This window comes from Fukomys damarensis, unplaced genomic scaffold, assembly GCF_012274545.1.
Source record: "Fukomys damarensis isolate Sample0158 unplaced genomic scaffold, DMR_v1.0_HiC HiC_scaffold_19, whole genome shotgun sequence".
Classification (NCBI taxonomy): domain Eukaryota; kingdom Metazoa; phylum Chordata; class Mammalia; order Rodentia; family Bathyergidae; genus Fukomys; species Fukomys damarensis.
The window spans coordinates 48,185,302-48,211,606 of NW_022900931.1; the positions used below are offsets into that span (position 1 = coordinate 48,185,302).

The following is a 26,305-nucleotide window of genomic DNA, read 5'->3' on the forward strand; positions in this document are numbered from 1 at the left end:
ATGAGGCCTAGGGCAGCAATAGCAGACCTGAAACCAGAGAGAAAAACCAGAGAGCAAAGGACAAAAGGAGAAGGAAAAGAGCAGCATGAGAGTTGAGGGCAGAGTGGAAGAGTGGACTGACCATAAGCAGGGTGAGAGTGAAGAAATGCTCACCACTGTCACTCATGCCCTACATGGACCCAGCGGCGGCTCAGAAGGCTGCCTGGACGAGGGGCCCGAGCTGGGGGTGGTGGTGAGCCAGGCTGGCAGAAAGGCAGCCCAAGGGGAGGACATGCGAGCAGGGTTGGCTTGGGTAGGTGAATCAGGGAAGAAGTAGGGCGGAGGACGTGGAAGGCCAGGGAGGGATTTGGTCTTTGAAGAAACAGAGGGAGCTAGAAGCCACGTAGGAGGTGGGGAGGCTGAACTCAGAGGCGATAGGAGCCAGCTGCATAAGACTGCAGTGCCCCTTTGCGCTCTAACCTGAGAAGAATGGGCCTGGGCACAGAGGTGGTCTGAACAGTGGGAGATTTGGGGGGGCCCAGTTGGAAAAGGCAGGCGGTCCTTTCTCATAAAGGACCTCGTCACTCGAGTCCTGCTGGTACTCTTTTCTCCATGGCTCAGAGACACTTGCTCCTCTGTGTCTAGGACATTTGTGCTCTTCTTTCTCACCTGCCGCTCATCTTGGTCTTCATGTAGCAATAGTGCATTGTTGCTGTTCGTGTGGAGTAGAATAGGATCCACCTCCCAAGATGCCCGGCACCACCCTAAGTGCAGGGGGAATTCAGCAACACAGGGAAAACAAAGTTGGGACAATAAAGTTAGATTCCCAGAGTGGGTTGGAACTTTAAATTAGACAAAGCAGGTTTCGAAATCCTGGCCCTGGGTTTATTAGCTGTGTGGCCTTGGGCAAGTCACTTCACGCTGGGCCTCAGTTTCTTCATCTGCCCAAGAACTGTCTATCAGAGTTTTGCAATTATATTTAGGTGTTAGAGATAGGGATGCAAAGTGCCCAGTGATAGAAAGAACTTGACAGAAAGCACTTAAGTAGGGCAATATTTATTTTTAATCACTATTAGATAGAGGTTGAAAATTTGGGTTTATCAATTTAAAGCATAAATTTTAAAAAGATGATTTGAATCTGGGCATAGTGGCACATGCTTGTAACCTCAGCACTCTGGGAGGCTGAGGTAGAAGGACTGCAAATTCAAGCCTAGTCTAGGCGACTTAGTGACTTGGTGAGTCCCCATCTCAAAATGTAAAACCTAAAAGTAAAAACGCTGGGGAGATACCTCGGGGAGAAGCCCCTAGGTTCAACCCCTGGCATTTAAAGAAATGAATAAAATGAAATGTGAAAAAAAAGTGAGTTTACATAGGAGATGGAAATGAAAGGATCGAAGGCGGGAGGATAGCGGTGTGAACAAAGCCACAAGGCTGGGATTTAGAGGGACACACAGGGGCAAAGAGCAGAACTTCAAGAGCTTTCACTTCCGGAGTGGGGAGCAATCAGCAGTGTCGGGGCTGCCTGAAGACTGCAAGGCGGCCACTTGCTAGTCGTCTCTGATGACCATTGAGAGTGCACCTCTAACAAAGGCTGGCGACAGATGCAGGACAGTGGCTGCACCTTTGTCTCCTGCCTCCGTCTTCATCTCCACCCCCATACTCCAGCAGCCTTTGGTCTCCCCTCCTTCTTCTCTGAGGCTCTCTCCCTTTTGCTGGCAGGACCTGCAACAGAGACACCAGCAAAGGCTGAAGATGCAGGCTGAGATTAAGCACATCAATGACGAAAACCAGCGGCAGAAAGCACAGCTGCTGGCTCAGGAGAAGCTGGCCGACCAGATGGTGATGGAGTTCACTAAAAAGAAGATGGTAGGGATTGGGTTTCTGATGCTGGGCATTGGGGGAATGTCTTGGCTATAACCTCGGGAGGCAGGCCTGCATGCCAAGGGAGCCAGCGGAAGTGGCCCTGTCTTCATTTGAAAATTTGCGTCCCTGGATCAAGCACCTGGCTTCTTTTTCTTTTCATCTTGACCAAACCATTTGTTTATTAACAGAAAGTAACATAGAGAGAACCCCCAGATGAGTGTGTTATTATTCTCATTAACACCTTCATTTAGAGGTTGGGATGAGGATCATGTGCAGGGAGGGAAGAAAATTAAAAATGATTGGTGGAAAGTGAAGTTTTGGTGGATTCTTCATGCCTTGACTTTCCCCAGTAATCATGATGAGTCAGCTGCTCCGTACATTTCTTGTGAAAACTCCTACATTAGGCATCCTGTTTTGGATGTCAGACTCAGAAAATAGGCTTTTCCTTCCCGTCACTGTTGAACTTGTAGGAACAAATGTAAGGTTTGCAGACTGTGATGGATGGATATAGCTCACAGGAGCATGGACTCATTCTGGGGCAAAATTGAGGAATGAAAAGATTGGGGTCTGTGGGGCAGAGAGGGCACAAGAAGGCTTTTAAGCACACATGGAGATGGATTTATGTAAAGATAGGAAGAGACACGCGATTATTTCTTCCTACGTTGGCCGTGTCTCTCCCAAAACTTTCGTAGTAGTTCCAGGACAACAGAAAACACGTCACACTTCTCCCTGTCCCTCTAGAGTAGGTATTCTTAAGGAAGGGAGGATGTGGCTATCATTTGAAAAGGCAGTATATTGATTTATGCTGAATACAGATCACAGGGAATGAAAGTCGGCAAAGCTCACTCACTAGGTTTAGTTTTCTTACCAGATTCTGGGGCTATGCAGGCAGCAGAGTAAGAATGTAAGGTGGGCCATAGATGTTTTCAACATAGTAATGCCTATATAACTACCATTTATTTTTCCTTTATTACTTTTTATATTTTATTTTTCCTCTTTTTATTAGTATATGTTTGCAATACATAAATATATTCATTCTAGGGAATTGTTACATATATATCATATCTTGATTCTTTTATAGCTACCACTTATTAAGCACTGGGACTGTGCTTGTGCTCTGTGCTGTTGTTTTATTTGTGTTATCCCATTTTATCTTTTTTTTTTTTGGCACCGGAGATCGAACTCAGGACCTTGCACTGGCAAGGCAGGTGGCAGAACCACTGAGCTAAATTCCCAGCCCTATCCCATTTAATCTTTACAACAATTGTGTGGTGTGGCTGTGGATCTATTCAAAATATACTGAATGCTTCAAAGTATGTCTAGTGTCAGACTAGGCAGGGAACCTAGTCCATTGTACAGAACTCAGTAGTTCCTTCCCTGAATGGGTGAAGGTGGAGACAATGCACTGGTTGTTTTTGTTTGTTTGTTTGTTTTTGTTTTTTGAGACAGGGTCTCCCTAGGTAGTTGAGACTAACCTGGCACTCACTATGTAGCTCAGGCTGGTCTTGAACTCACAGCGATCCTCCTGCCTCAGCCTCCCGAGTGCTGGGATTACAGGTGTGCGCCACCACGCCCGGTTTAGGACAGTGAGCTGATCGTGCGTGGGCGTTGGTGAACGAGCCTGAGGTGGTCATGATGAGAGGTGAGGATGGTGAGATGATCCTGGAGAGCTGGGAGCAGTTGTTGGGGATGCCGTGGACCTTGAGCAGGACAGGAAGGCAGCAGTGATGAGCAATAACTGTAGGTTTCTGACAGGGAGGGACATATCCTGTCTTTATCCGTGGGAAGGACCCCGGCCAGGTGGAGTGGGGAGAGGCTGGTGACTAGCAAAGAGATGAGACCTGGGCGTGTCCACAGGCCCCTGTACGTGTCTAAGAGCAGTCTGTCTCGTATCGCTTAATGATGGCCCCCATTCTTAGTGCGGCATCCCTGGGTGATTTCATCACTGTTGAACGTGACGGAGAGTACTCAAACTACCATGGGTAAGTGTCGCCAGATGGCACAATCTGAGGGGACCACCTGTGGATGTGGAGTCTGTCCTGGATCATGACATGATGTGACACACGACTGCGCATCACAATCACTTCCGCTCTCCGTGGTGTCTCAGGGCTGCCCCTGCAGAGCTAAAAGCTGACAGCTCGACAGAGCAGAGCGTGGCTCTCAGGCAGGCAGCCCACTGGGTCTCATAGGAGTCTGAGTAGGCAGAACGAGGCCTAAGGAAGGTTCTTGTTGGGAAGATCACATTTCCACTCAATCTCTGCCCATGGTCTTATGAGTGCTCAAGCGACAAGGTTGAGAGGCTTTAGGGATGAACCCATTCTTTCAGAGAGGTGTTAAAAGGAGCTAATTTTGATGGTTCACTCTGTAGGTATCTGCCAACCACTGCGGGATTGCCCAGAGCATGGCTGGCCCTTTGCCCAGGGATTAATGAGATAACCTCCACCTGCTGCACTTTATGAGAGAGGCAGGGAGCCACAGTCACTACTGGGCCCAGTGGCCATGCAACTTGAAAATTATCTGCAGTGTACTGGAAGGAGTATGAAACAGGATATCTGCATTCAAATCCTGTTTGACTGTTTTACTAGTTAGGTGATCTGGAGCAGGACCCTTGATCTCTATGAACATTTGTTTCCTCATCTGCGATATCTGTCTTGTGAGTTGTTGTGAGAACTCTCTGGGAAAAGCTTTTGTAAACAATGGAGCATTTTAAAGTCAGCTTGGTGGTGCATACCACCCAGTACTGTGGGAGACTGAGACAGAAAGATCACAAGTTCAAGCCCAGCCTGGGGAGGTAGCTCAGAGGTCCTAGGTTCAATCTCCAATGCTGGGGGAAAAAAAAAAAAAAAGACATTTTACAAACACTATTTTTATGTACATGCATTTGATAAGCTCCCATTAACCATCTCAAAAGGAGTCAGAAAGTGAGGGAAGATGTTGGAAATTGTGTTGCATGGACCATTTCTCTGTGCAGGCTTGGGGTAATGAGAACTATTCAGTGAGGCCTTTTCTCCCGGCAGGCTCGAGAAGCAGAGTTTGAGGCTGAGCAGGAGAGAATCCGGAGAGAAAAAGAGAAGGAGATCGCCCGCCTGAGGGCCATGCAGGAGAAGGCCCAGGATTACCAGGCAGAACAGGTGCAGGCCTCCTTTTCTTCTCAGCTTTCTTCTGCCTGTACCACTCCTGTAGTTCTTCCTTTGGCAGCTGGAAAATGGCCTGAAGGGTGGAGACTTACAAGAGTGGATGCACGGTGCCTGCCATGTGCTCGTGGCAGTAAGGACTGAGGAGCAGCACATGCTTAATGTCCCAAAGAAAGTTTTTGGCTGCTCTGTGAGGAACTTTCAACCTTACCTGACCAATGAAATATGTCACCAGAGGAACTTGTGATATCTCTATCGTTAACAGTTTTTAAAATTAGAAGCAATTGCGGGACTGCCTAGAGGTGTTTGGGGAACTGGGGAGGGATTGGGAGAGTGAGGTGTAAGGACAAGGTGGCTCCTCTGGCCATCTTCCGACCTGAAAGTCCTATGCCAGATTCTTTACTAGAATAATTTGCTGTCAGAGAAATCTACGTGCTTCTTAAAGCTGACTGAGTAAAGCTGTAAACCGGTATCTTCCTGGAGACACCCGGTCGGTACCCAAGGTTGTTTTGCACCCTCCCATTCCTTCCCAGGACGCCTTGCGGGCCAAGCGCAACCAAGAGGTTGCAGACCGAGAGTGGCGCAGAAAGGAAAAGGAAAATGCACAGAAGAAGATGGAAACTGAGGCTAGGCTGCGCAAAAGTCGCCTGGAACAGGTGGCTTTCAAAGAGCACACTCTGGCTGTTCAGGTGCAACGGGACCGGGATGAGTTTGAGAGGATTCTCCGGTAGGAGGGGACTGGGAACCTTGGCTTGCTTCCCGTGTCTGCCCTGCGGTGGGAGGGGTGTGAGGGGGGGATCCCGCAGGGGAGATCCACATGTGGGTGGAGAGAGCTTTCTAATATTTTAATGGACAGATGCGCATCCCTCTCGACCATGTTGATGCTGTCACTCTACTGGATGGATGGTTGGAATCTTTCAAGCCACTTGAGCCAGGAAATTTGTGATTAGAGGATTGGGAAATCACATCTGGAAGTGCTTTTAAGGAATTGGGGGGTTTCCTTAGAGATATTTATCCTAGGGCAGTAAAGGTGCATATAAATCTGGCCCCCTGCTTCCATGTCCCTCTGAAGTTAGGGATGAAGCTTCAGCGGAAGACTTGGGAGAGGTGGAGAAGAACTTCACTCACTGAGGGCTGTGTCACTAGGGCAGGACTTTGAAGGAGGCCTTTGCCATTGATTCAGCAAATGTGCATGGATCATGTACATTCAAAGCTCTGCACTGGATGCTTTGGAAGACATTGGGAATTAGTGAAAAGAGCTCTTCCTCTTCCAGAGGAAGGATGTTAGAGATTTATGTTTAGATGGACCTCACCGATATTCATCCATCTTTCCTGCCTGGGAACTTTTCATCCTTTTATTTTTGCTGTTTCGGCTCAATGATACTCCCAGCACTTAAGCAGAAGCCAAGCACTCACGTCCCGACTCTCCCAACAGCACCCAGTGATCATAGGTGCCACTGGATCCCCTCTGTACTCTACTTTGGCCAGTCAGATTGGCCCACCAGACCTGGCTGAACTAGAAACAACTCCCATTTGGTTCTGGATCTTGAAGCTTTTGTAAAATAAGACTTTTTCCACAGGAAAAAGCAACCAAGCAGAATTTGAATTTGGATGTTTTAAAATTACAGAAGTTATGCTCAGACAAGCAGAGATTGAACAGGATGGCCCAGCTTTTGTGGTGAGCACACAGTAGGCCTGTGCTCTTGGTGCTGCCTCGGTAGTGGCCTGCCGGACCCAGTGAGCCAGTCCATAGGCAGAGGCAGAGCCGATCTGGGAGAAACTCTGTTCTTGCCAGAGCCAGATTCCCGATCTTTTACAGGATCGCAGTGGGTATTTCCCGCTGGCTGTGATGTCCTTTGGTTCTGCAGCTTTCCCTACCCTTGGGGTTCTGCCATGGTCACTGGACACCTGGTAAAGAAGACACCTTCCTGAATGTCCCCAGAGATCTTGCCTCTGGGCTTCAGATTGCCTTCCAGATGTCTCCCCTCTTCTCCCTGGCCTCTGTGCCCTTGGACATCTGTGTGCCTTTAGCAGCACTAATAAATATTAATGAAATGAAATTAAGATCCTACTCTTGATGCTGACCCATTTGTCTCTGCTTTGCTTTGTTTGCCTGAAGCAGACACACTAGCCAGTTATTAAAGCTGGACTGGCCCTTTGCAGAGGTTCAACTTCACCTGCTGTCCTAGGTTGTCAACTAGACCTAGTGTCTCTAGGCCACATGACCTCCACGATGGGCATCTTCACTCTTAGACCTTCTCTGCCACATCCAGCAACCCACATTTTCTTAGTTTAAAGGTATGGCCTCCTGTATGGCCTATGTATGGACTTCCTTCCCCTGGGCAGAGTGATGCCTTTACCTCTAGTCGTGTGGACTAAGCAGAGATAGCTGATCTATCTCATCACCTGGTTCTCAGAAAAGCCTGGGGCCTTTGCAAAAATGCTGATGTTAAGGTTCCCCCACCACCAGTGGTAATTTAAAGGGCCTGGGGTGAGGCCCAGACATTAGCATCTTTTGAAAGGCTCCACATGATTTTAATATGTAGCCAGGCAACCTGACCACTGACCTAACTCTGTAGAGTGACAGACTCTTCCATTTGGATTTTCCACTGTCTGCTGCATGTGCAACCCTTTATTCCACACTTGCTCCTCTGCTCAGAGGAAACTGATCTACACACAGGAAACAGTGGTGAGGCAGCAGTCTCCCTGCTTCTGTACAGGTGGCTCAGTGCGGGGCTTTGGCATCCAGCTGCAGAAGTGCAAGGAAGCCAGCAGTTCTTGTCTGATAAACTTGGGGAGGCTCTGGGAGGCTGTGGGATTTTATGAGCTGTCAGACTGGTAGAAAGAGCTGCTGGGATTCGAGAGGATGCTGCCTGTATGGTGGATCGTGGAAGACTGGGAGAGGAGGGGAGAAAACAAGGCAGTGTATTTGGGATCTTTGTTGGGATATGAGTGAGCCTGTGAGGGTAGAGCAGGTGAGGGATCCCTGCCTATGATGGCTTTGAATTTTGGTTTTGGTTATATTGAGGAAGAAAGAAACTAAATTTAGCTGAAGGTGTCTCTGAATACATCTCCTCTGAAGTGACCACATTTTATTTCAGCTTTTTCTGAGTGTTATCTAGTTTCTTTTCTTTTGGTGTCAGGGTCCATGTGGTTATGTTTGTGGGTATGTGAACGGCACTGGGGATTGAACCCAGAGCCTTTGCACTGAACTGCATCTCCAGCCCTTCATTTATTTTTTATTTTGAAGACAGGGTCTTGCTAAGTTGCTAGGTTTCTCAGGTTGGACAAATTTGAAATCCTCCTGCCTCAGCCTTCCAGAGTGCTGGGATCACAGGTGTGTGCCACCCTGCCTGGCTTTTTGAAATATTTTGGTGGAAGAGGCTTTTAAGAGGAATTTGGAGAAGCGGGTCAATAAAAGAACTAAGATAACCAGACTAAACTCTTTCCTTTTTCCAGTAATTTAGATAGAGCTAATACTACAGACCTTATCACCTGTTTCTCTGTTGGTTTTATTGTTTTTATTGTTAGAGAGGGAAGGAAGGAAGGAAGGAAAGAAGGGAAGGAGGGAGGACAGGAAGAAGAATGAGTTCCCAGCTCTTTCCCCCTCTGGGTTCTTGTTCTGAGGTGTCATAGGAGGAAGTGACCAAATACAGCAGGCAGTGGGGAATGACCAGGAGAGTTTTCTTAGAAAGGGCAGAAAGCAAAAGCCACCACTAGATGAGGGGAACAAGAGGACACCAAGGAAGCATCCATCCAAATCCGGAGGTTTATGTATAGCTCTCTGGAGTGCGTGCAAAAGCATAGGTTGCTTTGCTGCTGCTTCCCATAGCTTCCCTTGAGGCTTTGTCTCAACTGGCTGTTAGTTTACGTGGTTTATTTAGTATTGCTCAGGCCTTTGCCCTTTGTCCTTTTATTTTCCGGTTTCAGAAGGCAGGCAGGGAAGAAGGGAGGGAGGGAGAGGGGAGAGAGGAAGGAGATTTTAGAATAAGCTAGAGAGGAGCTATGAATTGTTAGGAAGGAAGAGTAGCAACAATAACTCCCAGTGGGTGAAATCCTGGTTGTAGAACCAGCTACATAATTTGCAGAGCCCAGTGAAAAATGTGACTGTGAAATACCTTGTTAAACAAAGAATTTCAACACCATGACAGCAGAGCATTAACCAAGCCTGGGGCTCTTTTGAGCATGTCCACGAGGCCGGTTCTGGCTGTGGGAGGAGGGTTCGCGCGGTGGCCACCTTCAGGGGGACCATCGGGCTGTGGAAGAAGAGGAGGGGAGCCTGGGCCTGTGGTCTCAGAAGCATGGCCCCACGGAGGAGCCCCCCGGGCAGGCTCCCATCCTTTCTGCAGCAGCTTGGCCCAGTCCACCCCCCCCCGTGTCCTCCTCAGGGCTCAGAGAGAGCAGATTGAGAAGGAGCGGCTGGAGGAGGAGAAGAAGGCCACAGGGCGCTTGCAGCATGCCAACGAGCTCCGGCGCCAGGTGCGTGAGAACCAGCAGAAGCAGGTGCAGAACCGGATTGCCACCTTCGAGGAGGGCCAGCGCCTCGAAGAGGAGGCCCAGAAGCGGCAGGAGCACATTAGGGACATCAAGAAGAAAAAACTGGAAGAGCTGAGGTACACTGGACCCTTTCTTCCCCGCCCCCTCCCTTTCCGCAAAGAGACTGGCCTGGTGGGCTGGATTCAGGGATAGAGGGGCCACGGCACAGGTGCTCGGTGAGGGCCTCCTCTGGCTCTGGGTCACACTCCTGAGGTCGAGGGGCCTCTGGCCGCATGTTCTGGGACCAGGGCTCCCTGGCTTTTTGGGAGCTGTGTGGCAGGATACTGGGACCTTGGCAGGAAGGTGGGAGGTGAGTTATGGGCCCGGGTTCTGTAAGCCCCACCCACCAGGGCCTGCTTCCTCTTGCATCTGCCCTATGCTTGCCCTGCATTTTCCCGGCAGAGCCTCCGGCCTTCCTGAGAAGTACTGCATCGAAGCTGAGCGCAAAGCTAACATCCGGCCAGCAGCTCTGTGAACTGAAGGCGGAGCCTTCAGGGACCTTGAGGTGGCTTCGGGGAATGGATTCTGCCCAGTCTCTGGGTGTCCTAAATTGCTGCTAATCTAGACATTTCATAGTTACAGATTAAATCTGTTGTACTTCTCCAAGGAACAGCTCAGCTTTCTTATGTGGACATATATACCACAAGGCCCTGAAGGTGGAGTAAAATACACTCCCGGGACCTGATCACCGGTGTGATACACAGGATCAGGGACAGGAGGATGCTGTCTCATGATTGTCCCTCCTGAATGGGGATGTCCCTTTGTCCTGGCCCGTCCACTTTAAGCACTCTTGTCTCAGCATCTCCCCTGCACCTGACTCGGAGGCATTTTGGGGTACTGAGGCAGAGCTAGAAAGGATCTGTGGGGAGGGCTGGAGTGAGGGTGGGTGGGTGGAGCCGGGGAGGGAGGGAGGACGGAGCCAGCTGAGACACATCTCTTCCTGGGCTCACAGTGGTGACTCAGAGCACATCTGTGGAGGGGTGGTGTTTGAGCCCGTGGCTCACTGCTCCTGCCTCAGTCATCTTCAACTCTTGGTAGTACTGTCGCACAGAGACCTGCGCCACTCCCACTAGGGCATGCCGAGGGCCCAGCTGCCCACCTGGACACAGCTGCCCCCTCATTTATGTGGCCCAATTCTCCTCTGTCCCCATGAGTGGCGGCGGTGGGTGGGGGGGTCCTAAGACCTATTTTCATTTGTTGTAACTTTCCACACTCTGCCCCAGACTGGTCCTTATGCACCCATTCACAAATTCAGGTCTTCACTGAGTGCCTGCCATATGCCAGGTGCCCTCGGGGCACACAGTGAGTACAGCAGGCCTGGTCCCTGCTTCTAGAAACCTCTGGTTTGTGCCAGGCTACCTCCGACTCTCCCCCTAGGTTCTCCCTTCAAATTTCATGCATCTTTAGAATAATCTTAGCCTTTTTTGCGGGGAAGGGCCCTGGCCCCGGCCTCCCATTTGGGGCAGGAGTACCAGCTTGCAATAATGAAGTCACTTCTGGTATTTGTTTGCACTGGGGGAAAGGGCTTCCATCCGACTCCCCTAGGGTGCCCCTGCCTCCCTATCCCCTACCCCGAGGGGTTTACTCCATTTCTCAGATTTACAGCCCAGACCCGTCTTCCTCCTTGCATTCCGCATTGGAGGAGGCAGAGGACAGCTGCCAGGAGCGTCCTGGGTGTTTACAACGCCAGGTTACAAGGGCCCCGGGCAAGAGTCCTCTCTTCATAGGGTCCAGGGAGAGTCAGCAAGCTGCTTCCTGTGCTTCCTCTTCCTCAGGCCTGTGCACCGCCCCAGGTGCCCTCTCCACCTTCCCCACCAGGGAGGCTAGTGTCTTCCCAGCCACTCGGGCAGCCCCATTAGGTATTTGTGGAAAAGACTTGCTCACTATCCGTGCCCACTAATCCGAGCTGCAATCTTTGACCTAGGGAAGCCGATACCTTCCTCCTAGGGCTTTTGGGGATATGTGGCACCCAGTCTAGGATGGTCGAGAAGGCAAGGCTGTGCCATCAAGGATGCTGGCACCCTTCTGCAGGTGGCACACTGGGATTGTCTATTTAGTTGATACCTGCAAACACCAAAGAACAAACCCTTACCTGTTTCAGAGGACTGTCTTTCCCAGGAAAATTACAGCAAGCCTGGAGATTGCCCAGCTCTGCACACAAGTTGTCCGTCTCAGAGCTGGAAAGAGTGGCCCTGTGGAGCACAGGCAGGGAGAGAAAGGAGCTGTCATACTCTGTGCCAACTCCTGAGGCCTTGCAGAGAAAAATGGACCATGCCTACGGTGAAAGCAAGGGCAGCATTAGACTAGAGCTGTTGCTGGTGGAAAAACAATTCTGCAGGGCTTGGTGGACCCAAGGTCTGCAGAAAACTGAATGAACAGGGCCTGGTCACAGGAAAGTGCAAGGTTGACTAAAGGTCTGGCTTTGCAGCAGGGCGGACACAGCCGGTCAGAACAAGTGAGGATAGTATGGGAGAGAATTTCAGTGTTCTGCCCCAGGGCTGGCCACTCCAATATCATTGGGAATTTATCCTGGAATTGGCTCTGGATGTGGAAGAGAGGTGTGATTTCTTCTCTGAGGATTCCTGAGAAGACTGTATAGGTCTCCATGGTCTCGAGGACTGGACAGTAGGGGCCCAGGTCCTAGAAGTGGGACAATCTCAAGTTGGAATCTTAGGCCAGCTAGACCCTACAAATCGTTTATAAACTCTCAACCCCTCTTGCTCTTGGATGGCAGAAAGAAGTCCCCTGGCATAAGTGTGGGCCAGTAGGTCAGGATGTGATTCTGTGATTGTGTGGCACTCAGCAGGAGGTTGTGTGAGCCTCACTGCAGTGGGGGATGAGGAAAAGAAGAGGGAGAATTGGGTGTAAAGTTGAGGGTCTAGTGGGCCCCAGGATCGGAAATCAGGAATAATCAGTCTTGCTGCATGAGGTCTGGCAGTGGGGTGGTGCTTTGGCTAAGGAAGCTTTCGCTCTCCCCTCATGCTCCAAGGTAGAAATGAGCTCTTTACTCTTCCCCACCAACCAGCCCTGTGGCATCTAGGAGGCTGCAGAGGAGTAGAGCAGTGTTGGGGAAATATGAAGATGCGTGAGAAATGCTGCTGGTGCATTGTCTTTGGTGATATAAGGATGTATTTTCTAAAAAAGCACTGGCCGGGGATTTAGCTCGGTGATACCATGCCTACCTCGCAAGCACAAGGTCCTGAGTTCGATCCCTGGTACCAAAAAAACCCAGTCAAACAAACAAACAGAAAAAACAACCTCCCCCCAAAAGCGCCCAACCTTTTCTGTGTGTGTGTGTGCATGTGTGTGCCTGTGTGTGCCTGTGTGGTACACTTGATTGAGCGGACAAGCTTTGTGCAGTGGCAGTGTCATAGATGATGAGGTTTATCTGAGGTGCGGTTATTGCTGACTGAGCAAAGGGGTGCTCTACCACTGAGCTACATTTCCTACCTCTTTTTATTTTTATTATTTTAAAAATATTTATTTATTTATTTATTTATTTATTTATTTATTTATTTATTTATTTAGTACCAGGGTTTGAACTCAGGACATTGCACTTGCAAGGCAACTGGAACCACTGCGCGAAATCTCCGGTCCTTCCATCCCTTTTTATTTGGAGATAGGGTCTCACTAAATTCCTCAGGCTGGCCTCCAACTTGCAATCCTCCTTCCTCAGCCTCCAGAGTATCTGGGATTACAGGCGTACACTACTGTGCCTGGCTTCGTCCAAGATATTTTGGGCTTTGTTGCATGAGTACCTACTTGCTTTACATTATTTTTATATTAGTAGTATTATTATTATTTTTTGGTACCAGGGATTGAACTCGGGTCCTTGCGCTTGCAAGGCAGGCCACCAAACCGCTAAGCGAAATCCCCAGCCCTTTATATTACTATTTTTGTTTTGTTCTGATTTTGATACTGGGGATTGAACTTATGTCCTTGTGCTTGCAAGGCAGGCAGCAGAACCACTGAGCTAAATCCCCAGCCCATATTATTTTTATGTATAAAGGTAAATATTAGATCCTCAGGACTGCTAAGCACCCTGTCTTGGGCTCCTGGGACTCTAGGTCCTTGCAATGTCAGACTGGGCTAGTCCAGTCTGGAAAATGCAGTGATTGCCTTAGCCACGAGCACTGAGTCAGATCTGCAGGCAGCTGCCTCCTAGGGATGTATGCTCAGCTCCTGACTGGGCTCTATGCCCTCGCTGCCCACAGGTGCCTGGTGCCCACACGACGCTGTGTTGTGGCTTGGGGGCCGTCTCAGATCCTTCGCACCTGCTGCGGAAGCAGCTCCAGGTGGATGTGACTCAGCAGCCTGTCCTAGTGGCCCAGCCAGGAAGTCCCTGACTCAGTGGGGTACTGGGATGTCCTCCTGTGCCCCTGAAAGGACTCAGCACCGCAACTGTGACTTGGGTCACAGTTGAGCATTAATTGGTCTCAGTAAAAGCACTTTGATTTAGCTTGGATAAAAGGGGCTTCAAGAGTTCAAAGCTAGACGGAACTCTGGGGTAAGAAAGGGTGCAGCTGTGTACATGACTATAGAGGGGAGACGCCGGTGTCTCAGACAAGAAGTGTGGGTGCAAATGCCATGGAGGCTCAGAGACAGACAGTTCCTCGCTGTTTCCCTCTCTTCCCCCTCCTAACTAGTACTCCTGCAGCATGGAAGCCTGGAGGAGCACGGTGGAAATGGGGGTGGCTTGCTAAAGACCAGAAGTCCCTTCCTATGCAAGGCTGCTCTCTGAGGAGGCCCCTCCTCCCCTTCTACAATCACAGATATATTCTGGAAGCTCATGCCAGGGTTACATGAAAGGTCCTCGTTTCTAACATCATAGACTTGTTCTTGATTTGACTGCTTTAAGTAATGTAAACCTATCCTCTGTGTTAGCTCCCACAGCTCCTGCCCATCCTAGCGGGGACATGCCCTTAGTGGGGCAATCTCTGTCTCTTCCTGCATTCTCACCCAAGTCCTCCTGGCCGGAGGTAAAGGCTCTGGAGGTGTCCCAGAGCCTTTAGATAACTGGAGGTGGGGGCATGAATAAGGTGGAAATTTTGGATGGCTTTCTTAGAAGTCTCCAGAAAGAAGAATGGAGGAGATGGGAGGGGGTGTGGAATAAAGAAACTGTCCCAAGCTAGTGAGCATGGCCCTGGAGAAAGCCTGTCTCTGGGTTTAAGGGGATGAGACCCAAATCATAGGACATCAAGGATAGAAGGAACCTTGAAAACTTCTGATGATTGAATCTTCTTAGTAAACTCTAACCAAATGGCAGGAGGGTCTGAGCTTGCACACACAGAAAAGGCCAGAGTCTTCAGTACTTGCAACCCAGTCAGATCAGGCTGATGCTCAGAAAGTCCCTAATACTGAATCAATATGAGTCCATGCATTTAAGGCGTGGCTCAAGTTTGGCTCCTCGGGTCCACATAAAACAAATCCAAGGCCCCCCATTTTTGGCATTAAATATTGAACTGAAGAACATTCTATCACCGAGCCTTTTAAAAATTAAAAAAACAAATTTTTTTTTTTGAGAGAAAGTCTCACTATGTGGCCCAGTCTTGTCTTAAACTTGGAATCCTTCTGCCTCAGCTTCCTGCGTAGCTGGGATTATAGGTGTGCATCACCACACCAGGTTTAGGCTCTTTTGATGTGCCTGAAACCCCTTCAGATATCTTCTATCCCAGCTACTGTGCAGCCTTACCCCTTGAGGGGAAAGGCCTGTAGTTCTGGAAACAGGATTTTTCCCGAGCATTTTAGGGAAGGGCTTATTATAGGAAGGAAACTGAGGGAGGTGGGGAACCCTTCCACTTTATCCCTTGGGCTGAGCCTCCTGTTCTCTTGCCAGTGAACACTTTCCAGTCACCCCTGGCTGAGCTGGGTTCCCTCTGAGCCTCACCCCCTCTGGTGCCGTCTTCCTCTCATTCAGTCCCTCAGTCTGGTATCTAGGCAACAGGAAACAAACAGGGCTGGCAGCGTGAGGTCTGGTCAGGTCAGGTCAGGTCTGGCTTAGTGGGAACCAGACACACACCCTTCTGTTGCCTGCCAGCTCCCACACACCTTTTGGAGCAATTGCCTGGAGGCAGGCTTGGGACCAGTCTTAGACACCAGGATGGGCCACAGGTTCCCCCTGAAAATATGTGTCCAGAGAATCTGTGTAGCCAAGTAAAGGTGCATTTTATGTCAACAAATTCAAAAGCCAAAGTCCCATTGAACCTTGACTTAATTCATCAGTCTCTACGCACGCACGCATGCAAGCACGCACGCACGCACACGGCCCAGGCCAGTCTTGGTTGTCCAGTCCCTCCTAAAGGCTTGGCTCTGATTCGAGCGAGGTGTTCTGGGGGTTTGAACAGAAGGTTCCCAGAGGTTCAGTTCTCAAGGGTCTCCCTCAGAAATAATCATCATCTGTTACTCCTGGCTTTCTCTCTTGATCTTCACTTATCTCCCAAGCACTAAACTTCCCTTATTATTGGGTTTTGGGGTGCTACCGTCTCTTTCTAGAGGTGATTTCTTTCTGTCCTAAGCAAAGAATTGGTCAAGAGAAGTACAAACAGTAGCAAGATTTTACATAAATAGAAGGTAGGAAAATGAACAGGCTCTGTGGAGTGAGTTTGAGCCAAGTAAAAATGGGAAGATAAGTACACTATACAGGACAAGAATAGGCTACAATGAGAACGGGGTAGCCCAAAGCCCAGTGTCGATTGTCCTTTTGTATTCCCCCTCTGGCTGGTGTCAGGTGTAGGCCACCCTATTGAAAACCTTGAGAGAAGACCACATGCAGGGCTTTGGGAACTATTCTGTGCGTGTGTCCTGGGATTTTGCAATTAACAGGTCACACCTACTCCCTGGCTAGTCTGCTGTGCCCTAATCTCCTGCCTCATTTCCTCCTGAGGGACACACATCCCCATAATTCTTTATGGGGTATTGTGCGAGCGGAGGTCACTGTCTTCATATAGCTACTTCTTGCTGAAAGGGGGTGTACCTACTGGGCATTATGTGCTTTCCACCTGCCTTGGGGTGCTGTGGCTTACTGGCTGGATTAAAGAGAAAGAAAAAGACCTGCCAGAAGACAGTGAGAAAATAGTGTTCATAGGAACCTCTGTTGGATGGGAGAAGGCTTGGTTAAATTGTCAGGATAGTAACATCACTATTAGGTTGGGATATAGAGCCCAAATATGAGAAGAGTAGGTCAGATTTCCACGTTTCCTCTGGAGGAGAAAGTATGGCAAAGGGGGATGTTAGATAAATTATCGAGGGCCTGAGAGCTGTCGTTTTAGCAAGATTACCCACATGATGGATCTAATTAGAAATCCGGAATCTCCATAGAGGTGCCCATTTACTTATTTGTACCAAGAGCAATACTGGAGTTTTCTTTTTTTGAAGAGGAACCTCAGGTCTTTCAGAGGTTTACCAGAGTAGCTTTTTTCTTTTGGGTGGTCTTTTTCTTCAGACAGTTCAAGTGGGGCTGGCTTTAGATTACAAAATGGTTTTGGGCTGGGGATTTAGCTCAGAGGTTTGGTGGCCTGCCTTGCAAGCGCAAGGACCTGAGTTCAATCTCCGGTACTAAAAAAAAAACATTTCTTGTTTAAGCGCTAGGTTCCTTAAGTCTTTTTCTAGTGCCTGTTGGGGAACTGTCCAAGTTATACTGCTGTTTTTCCTTTGAAATGGGATTTTCCCATTCAAAAGCAAACCAAAACCGGGAATCTGGATGGAGAGGAAAAGAAAAGAAAACATCTTCAAGTTCTAAGCCTGAGAACCAACTTGTGACCCTTAGAATTTGGGAGAAAATTGTGTACGGATGGATCTGCCACCAGAGGGTTGACTGGGATTGCAGCCTTATTAATAAGGCTGTACCATCCTATATTCTCCTGTAGGAGAATGGAGCAACGCAAAGGGACTGGCAAGGCAATGTTTGAAAAACCTGTCTATAAGAGGCTGGACACCTTTATGGGCTTTTTCTTTGACTGGACACTGCTTTTCATGGGGAAATTGGCTGGGGTCTTTAGGGTTTTTTTTTTTTTTTTGAACAATAAATACCTTTATTGCATGAGCAATGCCAGGGGAGAGGACTTATGTGCCTTTCTGGGCCTTGACTTTCCTCAGATAGAACTCCAGCTTCTTGCTGTCTAAGCCATCAGCTTGGCCACACGGGTCCATTCTTGATGTCATGCAGGCAAGGAGCTTGCCCTGCTGGAACTGCTGATTTTGGTATTCTTCTTCCTCTTATCACACTTCTTTTGAATTATCTTTGATTGTTCTTTGTTTAAAATCTCTTCCTCCTCAGGAGTCTTGAGTAAAGAGAATACAGATGATTAGCTCAGACCATCAGAATCTTCTCGAAGCCCGAACACCTCACTGCCCAACTTCCTCACCACTAAAAGCTTTTCTCTGTCTCCCTTCAGCAGCAGAACTGGACAGTCTTTATCATAAGAAGTTCTTTTAGTTTTCTAACTACGGCAATGGCTGTGTTTTCCCTACCAGGTATTCCATTATACCATGAAGCAGGGTTCAGCTGTTGTCTAATAGGTCAGAGAGATCTGGCATAGTCCCAAAAGGTAAATTCACCTTGACCTAGTTTGATCCCCAGTACCCCCCGCCCAATCAACGTTGACCTTTGCTGGAATTTGAGAATTGCCCCCAGTTTCACTAGTAAATCTCTTCTTAGTAAAGGAGTAGGCCACCGTAGGACAATTAAAAACTGATGGTTAAACATTTGGCCTTCAAAGTGATATGTCAGAGCAGGAATAAAGAAGCTCTGTCTAGATTGTTTCCTAAACCCCAATTATGGCTATAGATCTAGAAGAGGGTTTTCCAGAGAAGGAAGTTAAACAGAGTGAGCTGCCCTTGTATCAATAAGTAATTAAGTTGACTCACATATGACATTCAGGGTCACCTCGTGTCCCTCACAGGAGATGGTAACATCAATGGACAGGCACATTGCAGGTTGTCCCAGGCCCCTTCGGTCTTCATCAGAGCACAAGATGAGGCTTTTGGCTCACCTGGCCTCTCTCTGGGCTGGGGACAGTCAACAGTCCGCGCTGTGGGTCAGGCACATTGGCCGGCTGATACTTGGAGCAGGGCCTTGGCAAAAGCTTGGTGCAGCATCTAGTCATCTTGCATTTATTATTACTCTTTTTCCTTCTTTCATTTAAAACAGGAACTCTTTCCTCTGTTGTCCCTGGGTTTTCCTTTAGCCAACTAGGCTGTATTTAAAGCATTGCCAGCTGCCACATCTATAATTTTAGCCCTTCTCTTTTCACCCTCACCTGGATCCCAGTTGTTGAGCACAGGAAAGACCATGTCCAGCAATTGGCTCAGAGGTATCTGCGGACCCATCGGGAGTTTTTGTAATCTATGCCAAATATCTGGGGCTGATTGGCAAGTGAAATGATGGGCCACCAGTACCTGTTCCTCCCTGGAAGATGGATCTGTTTGTATATTTACAAAAGACTTCTACTAATAGAAGACAGCTGGATTTTCTTCTTTGCCCTGTACGACCCTGCTCACCTTATCATAATTAACAGATTTTTTTGGGGGGGTACTGGGGATCGAACTCAGGTCCTTGTGCTTGCTAGGCAGGCAGTGGAACCACTGAGCTAAATCGCCGGCCTGTTTAACAGATTTCTTAATGTACCTTTTCACTCCCATGATAAAAGCAGCTATCATGTTAGACATTATTTTTAGTCCATCACTAATAATTATTATAGTCCCAGTTTGGTTCTGTTGAAGGGAAACCAGCCTCTCCACTATGGTTTCTTTTTCCTTCTTTCCTTTTCCAATAAAAGCATATTGTTCATTTGCATAGTTCTTAGCCTCTTCCTTTTCTTTCATTGGGGTTTAGCAAGTAAGTGGTCAAGATGAATTAGACATCTTGCCATAATAGGTTAAAAGTGAGGGCCAAAGTTTGAAACCTATCTTCAAACTTACTAGGTTCCTCTGATAGAACTCTTCTTTGCATGGCTGGATTTCTGCAACTGAAAAGGTGACCTGGACTTGAATAGTCCCCTCTGTTCCTGAGACCTCTCTTGGGGTGCAGAACAAGTTGTGAGTCAGAGAAGTAAGAAGCAGCACTCTGAGCACATCCTGCAGGACTTAAAGTTGTCTGAGAAGCATGATGAGGGGGCTGAGGGATACTGGGTTCCTCTGGGGCACGAGGCTCTGGTGGAGTTCCTGAGTCATTTGAAGGGGATAGGATTGCTTTACTGGCCTGTGGATATAAGAAGGGGGTTGAGGAGGCCTCACAGTATGGTTGTTTAATGATGGTTCAGCAGGTGGAAGACAGCTATTTCCCCCTGAAAGAGAGGTGGGGATCTCCCTCTCTTCCTCATGGGTCACTCTAAATATCAGTTTCTGGGTTTTTTCCTGAGATAAAGGGTCATAAAAGCCTGAACATAAGCAATCTTACTCTACCTTTCATGCTTTATGCATGAGTTAACTGAGAAATAGTGTCATCATTTAAACTGTATCCCGTTACCCATCTCTCACCATTCCCCATTTTATACCAGATCCAAACCACACTGTAATAATAGATAAGTCATTACATTTTCACATTGGCAGGGTCAAGCTGTTCCCACTGATCAAAGGTGCACCCTAGCAACGAAGTAGGTAAAATATGTGGGGTGCTATTCATGGTGTTTCCCATGGCTCATTTTGAGGGAGGAGAGGTCTTGGATCCTTCTGATGGCATCCTACTCAGAAAGAGGGACCCACTGAGCCCACAAAGCATCCTTGTGAGACTCAAGTACTGACTAAGCATATATCTCTGTTCAAAGTTGGGGTGACACCAGTGTCTTTCCTAGAAAAAGAGTCCCACTAACTCCTTAGGATGAACTCTTTAGCATCTTGTGTCCCTTAGAAACTCCCAGGGGATCAGAGCTGAGGCCCATCCTCAGGGATTCCCTTAGCCACTTAAGAAACAGTACACTCTTTTTGGTACCAGGGATCAAACTCAGGTCCTTGTGCTTGCGAGGCAGGTGCTGGAACCACTGAGCTAAATCCCTGGCCCAAGAACCAGTACATTCCTAAGAAATCAGGATGGCTAAGAGATCTTGATGGCTCTACTTTGCATAAAAATAGTATATTCTTTTTTTTTTTCAGTACTGGGGAATGAACTCAGGACCCTGTGCGTGCGAGGCAGGTGGTGGCACCTAAATCCCTGGACTGAAATAGTATATTCTTAAGATATCAGAGCCACTTGAGAAATAGTGTCTCTTACATTTACCTTGATAATTAAAAAAAAAAAAACTTCAAAAGATTTTAAGAACTAGAATGGCTCCACTTGTCATACAGCCCCTAGAGTTGACAGCTTTCCTGGATGTTCTTTTGTTCTGTTTAGTCCATCAGGCAGAGGTCTCTAACTTACCAAATTTCTGTTAGAAGAAACAAGGAGAGGATCTAACACAGTTGAAAAGAGAGAAAAAAAGAAGGCACATATGTTCCCTAAAATCAGAGGCTTAGCTCCTACCCATAAAGGTGAGGTTTCCCGGTGACATGAGGGCAGCTGAAAAGAAGCATGGTGGAATCATGTGACTTAACTCATTCAACCAACTGAAACAGCTGACAAACATGGCCCAATCCATGTGGCCTACCCACAGGATGAACCAAAATGGCAGAATCATATGACAAATCAATATGGCTAACCCACGTGATGAACCAAAATAGCTGCCAATCATAGCAAAAATGTGGGCTGGGATGAAATAAGGCACCGAGAAAGCAGCTCACTAATGGTACCCGGAGATAAAAGGCCATCTAGGGGAAAGTGCAGATGAAGCTTTGAGCACAGCACAAAAAGGAGTTACCTGGGGTAGGCATCTATTTAAGCAGAAGACCAGGTTGCCAACAACTAAAAAAGTAAGAAAGGTAAGCAACGAATCACGGAGAGCAGAAACGTGAAGATGAAAAGGCATACCAAACTCTAGGTCACACACGTGCATATTAGCACAGCTTAACACACGTAGGCTAAGATGCTCCTTCCTTGTCTGTGTCCCCCATTAGATTGGGCGCGCTGGAAGGACAGAAACTATCTCCTCCATGGTTGTTTCCCCAGGGCCTAGTGCAAAACTCAGCCAAATTCAGAATAGATGAAGGGTCTGCAGAATGTGGCTGACCTTCAGGAAGTAAAGATAGTTTTATCTTCAAGATCTCTCAATTCTTCCTTTGGTGTCATCTGGATTTCTCACGCTCTTTAGAAGGGGTTTCTTCTCACCTCTGCTCATTCTCTCAATGATGGTCACTCAACTGCCCTTTGCTACTGTGCTTTAGTAGGTACAGTGGTGGACAGGCCACTCCTTTAGTGCTGAGGACTGTGCCGTTCACTTTTATGAGTCTGGTTCAGCTCTAGGACATTACTTGATGGGAGAGATTTGGGTGTATCCAGGCTCCTCCTTGGGGGGGGGGTGTCCCTTCTTCTGATTAGGAACCACTGAGGCTTAGGAAGTTTGAAGCTTTTGCCTGGAAGCCCTGATTTAAGCCTCAGTCTGCAATTGAAATTCATATTCTCAAACTTAATCCCAAGTACAGATCTTGTCCCTCTGTCTGTAGTGAACTCCAGCCCTTTCTAGTTAGAGCTCACTCGGTGTGTTTCCATGAAGCTCCTGCCCTTCTTGTCCATTTACTCCCTGGGCAGTCTTCCACCCTAAATCTTTGCTGGAGGATTGTTGGGAATGCAGCAGCTGCTGCAGCCCCTTGGTACCTCTGTGACTTTTGTGCCTGTCTGTGTTGGTTCAGAGATGCTATTCCAGGACCTCCTGAGTAGAGGTCTCCCCTGCAGGCAACTCTTCCCCGGGTGGCGTGGCGGTGAAGGGGATGGGGGCTATGGGGCCATGTGAGAGAGCGGCAGAGGGGCCTCCTGGGGAGGGGTTAGGAAGGGTCAAGGTGCAGATCTGAACCAAGGATGGGGAGGTGGGAAGATTGAGCGTGAACCTAGGCACCCTTGGCAGGGACCTTGGTCAGGGATATAGGTAGAGAAGGACAGGGCTTATAGGCTTGTGGAGCTGCTGCAAAGGGGGCTTTGGAGGAAGAGGTTGGGGGAAGGGCAGAGGCTTTGGCTGTAGGGTGGGACACACTTCCTCTGGGAAGCTTACTCTGGGCTTCTCTGGTCCCTTGTCCTGCCTCCTCCCTCCTCTTCTCTGTTCACTCCTATCTGAGCCTCTCCCTTTGATGTTCTGTTTCTGTCTTAGAATAGAAGCAAATACAACTCAAACGGGGCCAGGGGAAAGTGCACAAGAGCTGCTGTTAGGCTCTGGATCCCTCAGGGAAAAACTCAAAGGACCCCTTTTTCAAATTTGTGCAATTGGATCCATCCAGATCATAGCTTGGATCCTCTGCCTGCTCAGTCTGTCTCTGAATCTCTGGATGAGCCATTTGCATACCGTGTGCATTTCTGACGGTCTCAGTGTCCTCCAATCTACCCCACCCCCAGAATATGAATCTCTGAGATCTGTCTAGACATTTATAGAATCTGAAAAGAAAGTGGGCAGGGAAATGGAATGTTTGGGGGGGGGATTATTGAGGAAAGAGGAGAGGGAGGAGTTGGAGTAGGGTGCCTCTCAGGATTGGGGCCCTCTTCCTCTGCTGAGTTCAAGGCCCAGAGACAGATATGAGCCATGGAGTGGACCTATGTCCAGCTCCTTCATCCCATCACCAGCCTGCCAAAACCCTGCAAGGCCCAAGGTGCAGGGTAGAAAGACCTGACAGTTTTTTTTTTTTCTTTAAAGACAGAGTCTCACTTTGTAGTTGAGACTGACCTGGAACTCACTGTGTAGCCCAGGGTGGTCTTGAACTCACAGCAATCCTCCTGCCTCAGCTTCCCAAGTGCTGGGATTACAGGCCTGCGCCACTGCACCTGGCTCCCGACAAGTCTTTTTATAGGCCCCAACTAATGAGGTGACAATTAGCCCTCAGTAGGTCAAGGGGTCTTTTGCCTTTTCAGGCTCTGAGAAACCATGTGAAGTCCCCTAAAAAATGTCTGCTCTTGGGCCAGGGATTTAGCTCAGTGGTTCTGTTTCCTGCCTCACAAGTGCAAGGACCCGAGTTTGATCCCTGATACTTCCCCAAGTCTGTTCTTCTAGAAGGACCCAAGTCCTCATTCTTTTTCAACTCCCACTTCCTGGATTCCACAACCAGATGCCCTCCTCAATAAACCTCTCCGATGGGCCCCATCTTCTGGTTTAGTTTGGTGTCAGAGTCCTCCTAATTGCCAATAGATCCTGTTTCTCTTCCATAAGTGACTCTTGGAGCTTGACCAAGCTGTGAGCTTGGGTGGTGAAGCAGGGCTTCAGAAGTTATATTGGTTACAATGTTAAGTTGCATTATACTCCTCAGATGGGCTCATACTCATTTGGATCCACCCAAATCTTGGGATCCTAACCAATATGTACACAGATATTCTCTCAGAGCTAAGGGCTGAATATTCTACCCAAACCTGGATTTTTAGCAGGTGAAACCTGATGTTCTTCTGTGTCCAAAGTAAAATCTCATTTTTTAGTGTCATGAATCCTTCTGCTCATATATAGTCCTTGTTTTAACCCTTTCTGGCCCACCACAAAGTATTTTAACTCAATCCCAGACTCAATTCTAACCCAGTTGTAACTAATCCTAAATCAATCTTGATCCAGCCTTTGATTTAGCCCTAGCTGTATTCTTAAGCCTCCTGAAATGAAACAAAAATCCTATTATCTTATTCTTTATCATAATAGCAATCCCAGGCATAAACCTTAGCCTCAGTTATAGCTGTCATTCTAACCCTAATGTCAACCTAACTCTAATACCAACCTCCCTTCTGACCTTAACCTTATTCATAATTGCAACTAAACCTTGGATCCAGGTTTCACCCCAACTCTCCTATTAGTATAAGTCCAGAACTCAAACCCTTACCATGCTCTTTATTTTAATGGGGCCATTTTAATGTAATCCTTTCCTTTCCATTTCTTTCTGCTTAGTCCCACTAGTTTTCCCTTCTACCCACCACTGACTTACCATATTTCCTTCTCACGAGTGGGTCTAATTACCCATAGGGTCACCGAGCCCTTTTTTTGGACTGCTCTAGGCTGAGTCACAATGGCTGGCCATTCTCTTCTTTGGCCCTAGCATCACCAACTGAATCAGATCCCTGTATTTCTCCAGGCCTCTGTTCCCACATCTGTCAAATAGGGATAATGAGCCTTGTTCTTCAGAGGGAGAAGGACAATTCCATTAACCTTAAAATAAATAAGGAAATAAGGGTATTCACTGTATACACCTCATGGGCCTCAAGGCACCCTGTTGTTGGAGTTTAGGGAGCGGGCTTTGGAACACGGAAACATGTGGACTCCTTAGAACTTCCTTATTCTTCTGTCTTATTATTTATTATTATTATTATTTTCTGGCACCGAGGATTGAACTCAGGACTTTGTGCTTGCAAGGCAGGCACAGGGCCACTGAGCTAAATCCCCGGCCCCTCTTTTTATTTTTCTGAGTCCTGGCAGCATCCCCCAGCCCTGTAACTCTCCCTAAGACTCTTCCCCCTTGGACCTTCACAAGCCCATGTCAGGAGTTGGGAGAGGCCCCTTTACCTTGAGGGAGCCAAGCAGGTGGAGGAGGCCCCCTCACTGCCTCCTGGGGTGGGCAAACAGGTGAGGCCCAAGTCTGTTCTATACCCCTAGGACAAACAAGGGCTGGCTTCTACTTTCTCCCTTGCTGGCTGGGACCCTCTACACCCCCAGAGCTCTAGCCTGCCCAGAACTGTGCAGGCGGAGTCACCCTGAAGACCTTAGTCACCCAGATAATCAGCCCAGGTTATGAGGGCCTGCATTAACCCTTCAAGCCCTGGTCACTCCTCCTGAGCATAGAAGCTGGGTTACCAAGGGACCCCTCAAGGAAACGCACAGAGTCCTCATAGAGGCACCCCACCTCCCTCCCACCTGTACACTCCAGCACACACACACATAGTCCTTCTGGACACCCTGCTCCCTCTTCTCTCAGGCCTCAGCGAACTGTTCTAGCTCTGTGTGTGTAGGGGGCTAGAGGCCTGGGCCTCCCATAACACCTCTGGCGGTCGAGGCAGCCCACACCTGGCCTGGGTGGAAGCACAGTAGCAGGGGAGACCTTGCTCCTGTGCACACCTTTCCATCCTCCTCTCAGCTCTGAAATCCCGCTCCCTTTGAAGGGCCAGAGGCCTGGAGGGGAAGGCGGGCTAAGCATTCCTGGATCCCTTTCATCTCTGCTGGACCTTCCCTCCAGCCCAGGCGCCAGCATGGCAGGAAGGGCCACCTCCCTGGTTCACCTGGAGGGGTCCTCCTGGGGGGTCAGGGATGCTTCAGCCAGACTTAGGCCTGCACTGGCAGGGTGCATCAGCCCTGGGTCCCCGGCCAGTGTTAATTCTTCCAGGCCTGGTCACCCTTCCTCCCCAAGCCTGGCTTCTCCTTCCTTTTTCCCACTTCCCCCAGGGAAGGAGACAGAAAATGAGTGGTGAGGGGAGCTCCGTGGACGCTGTAAAATGGGGCAACTGTTGTCACCTGAGGACGTGGCCAGGAGGAAGTAGATGTTTAACAGGTGCCTAATTACAAGTCCCTCTGGCCACCCTGCACTACTCTCAGGACAGGGAAGAGCTTGGGTGAGGGCTGGGTAATGCCTGGGTAGGCCATCCTGTCACCCCGATAATTAGGGTTACTGGGGCTCCTCCCCAAGGCGGGGACTAGGCCCCCTCCCTCCCATAGAAATAACTCCGGCTGCTCCGCGGCTGGGCACTCACTGCACCTTCCTGCCACCCCGGGCAGTGTCTGGGCCCTCAGCTCCCCCCCCCCCCACCCCCCCCCCCCCCCCCC

General features: G+C 48.7%; 1 protein-coding gene and 1 long non-coding RNA gene across 3 annotated transcripts in view; one reads left to right on the plus strand and one right to left on the minus strand.

Moving 5' to 3' along the window:
* Positions 1 to 10,049, plus strand: part of Cfap45 (cilia and flagella associated protein 45) — a 34,502-nt gene extending 24,453 nt beyond the window's left edge. Inside the window, exons 8-12 of one of the 2 annotated variants that reach the window (XM_010616689.3) lie at positions 1,699 to 1,845; positions 4,860 to 4,973; positions 5,510 to 5,703; positions 9,365 to 9,589; positions 9,915 to 10,049. In XM_010616689.3, the coding sequence (XP_010614991.1) occupies positions 1,699 to 1,845; positions 4,860 to 4,973; positions 5,510 to 5,703; positions 9,365 to 9,589; positions 9,915 to 9,987 (753 nt within the window). In that variant the 3' untranslated portion in view covers positions 9,988 to 10,049. The remainder of the gene's footprint in view (positions 1 to 1,698; positions 1,846 to 4,859; positions 4,974 to 5,509; positions 5,704 to 9,364; positions 9,590 to 9,914) is intronic. The other variant, XM_010616688.2, reaches the window with a different exon arrangement.
* Positions 1,172 to 19,028, minus strand: LOC117286855. Its single transcript, XR_004517989.1, has 4 exons — positions 18,378 to 19,028; positions 17,541 to 17,791; positions 11,605 to 11,704; positions 1,172 to 1,701 (listed from the first exon to the last, which is right to left on the minus strand). It is a non-coding gene; the product is annotated as an uncharacterized LOC117286855 (long non-coding RNA).
* Positions 19,029 to 26,305: the final 7,277 nt, after the last annotated feature.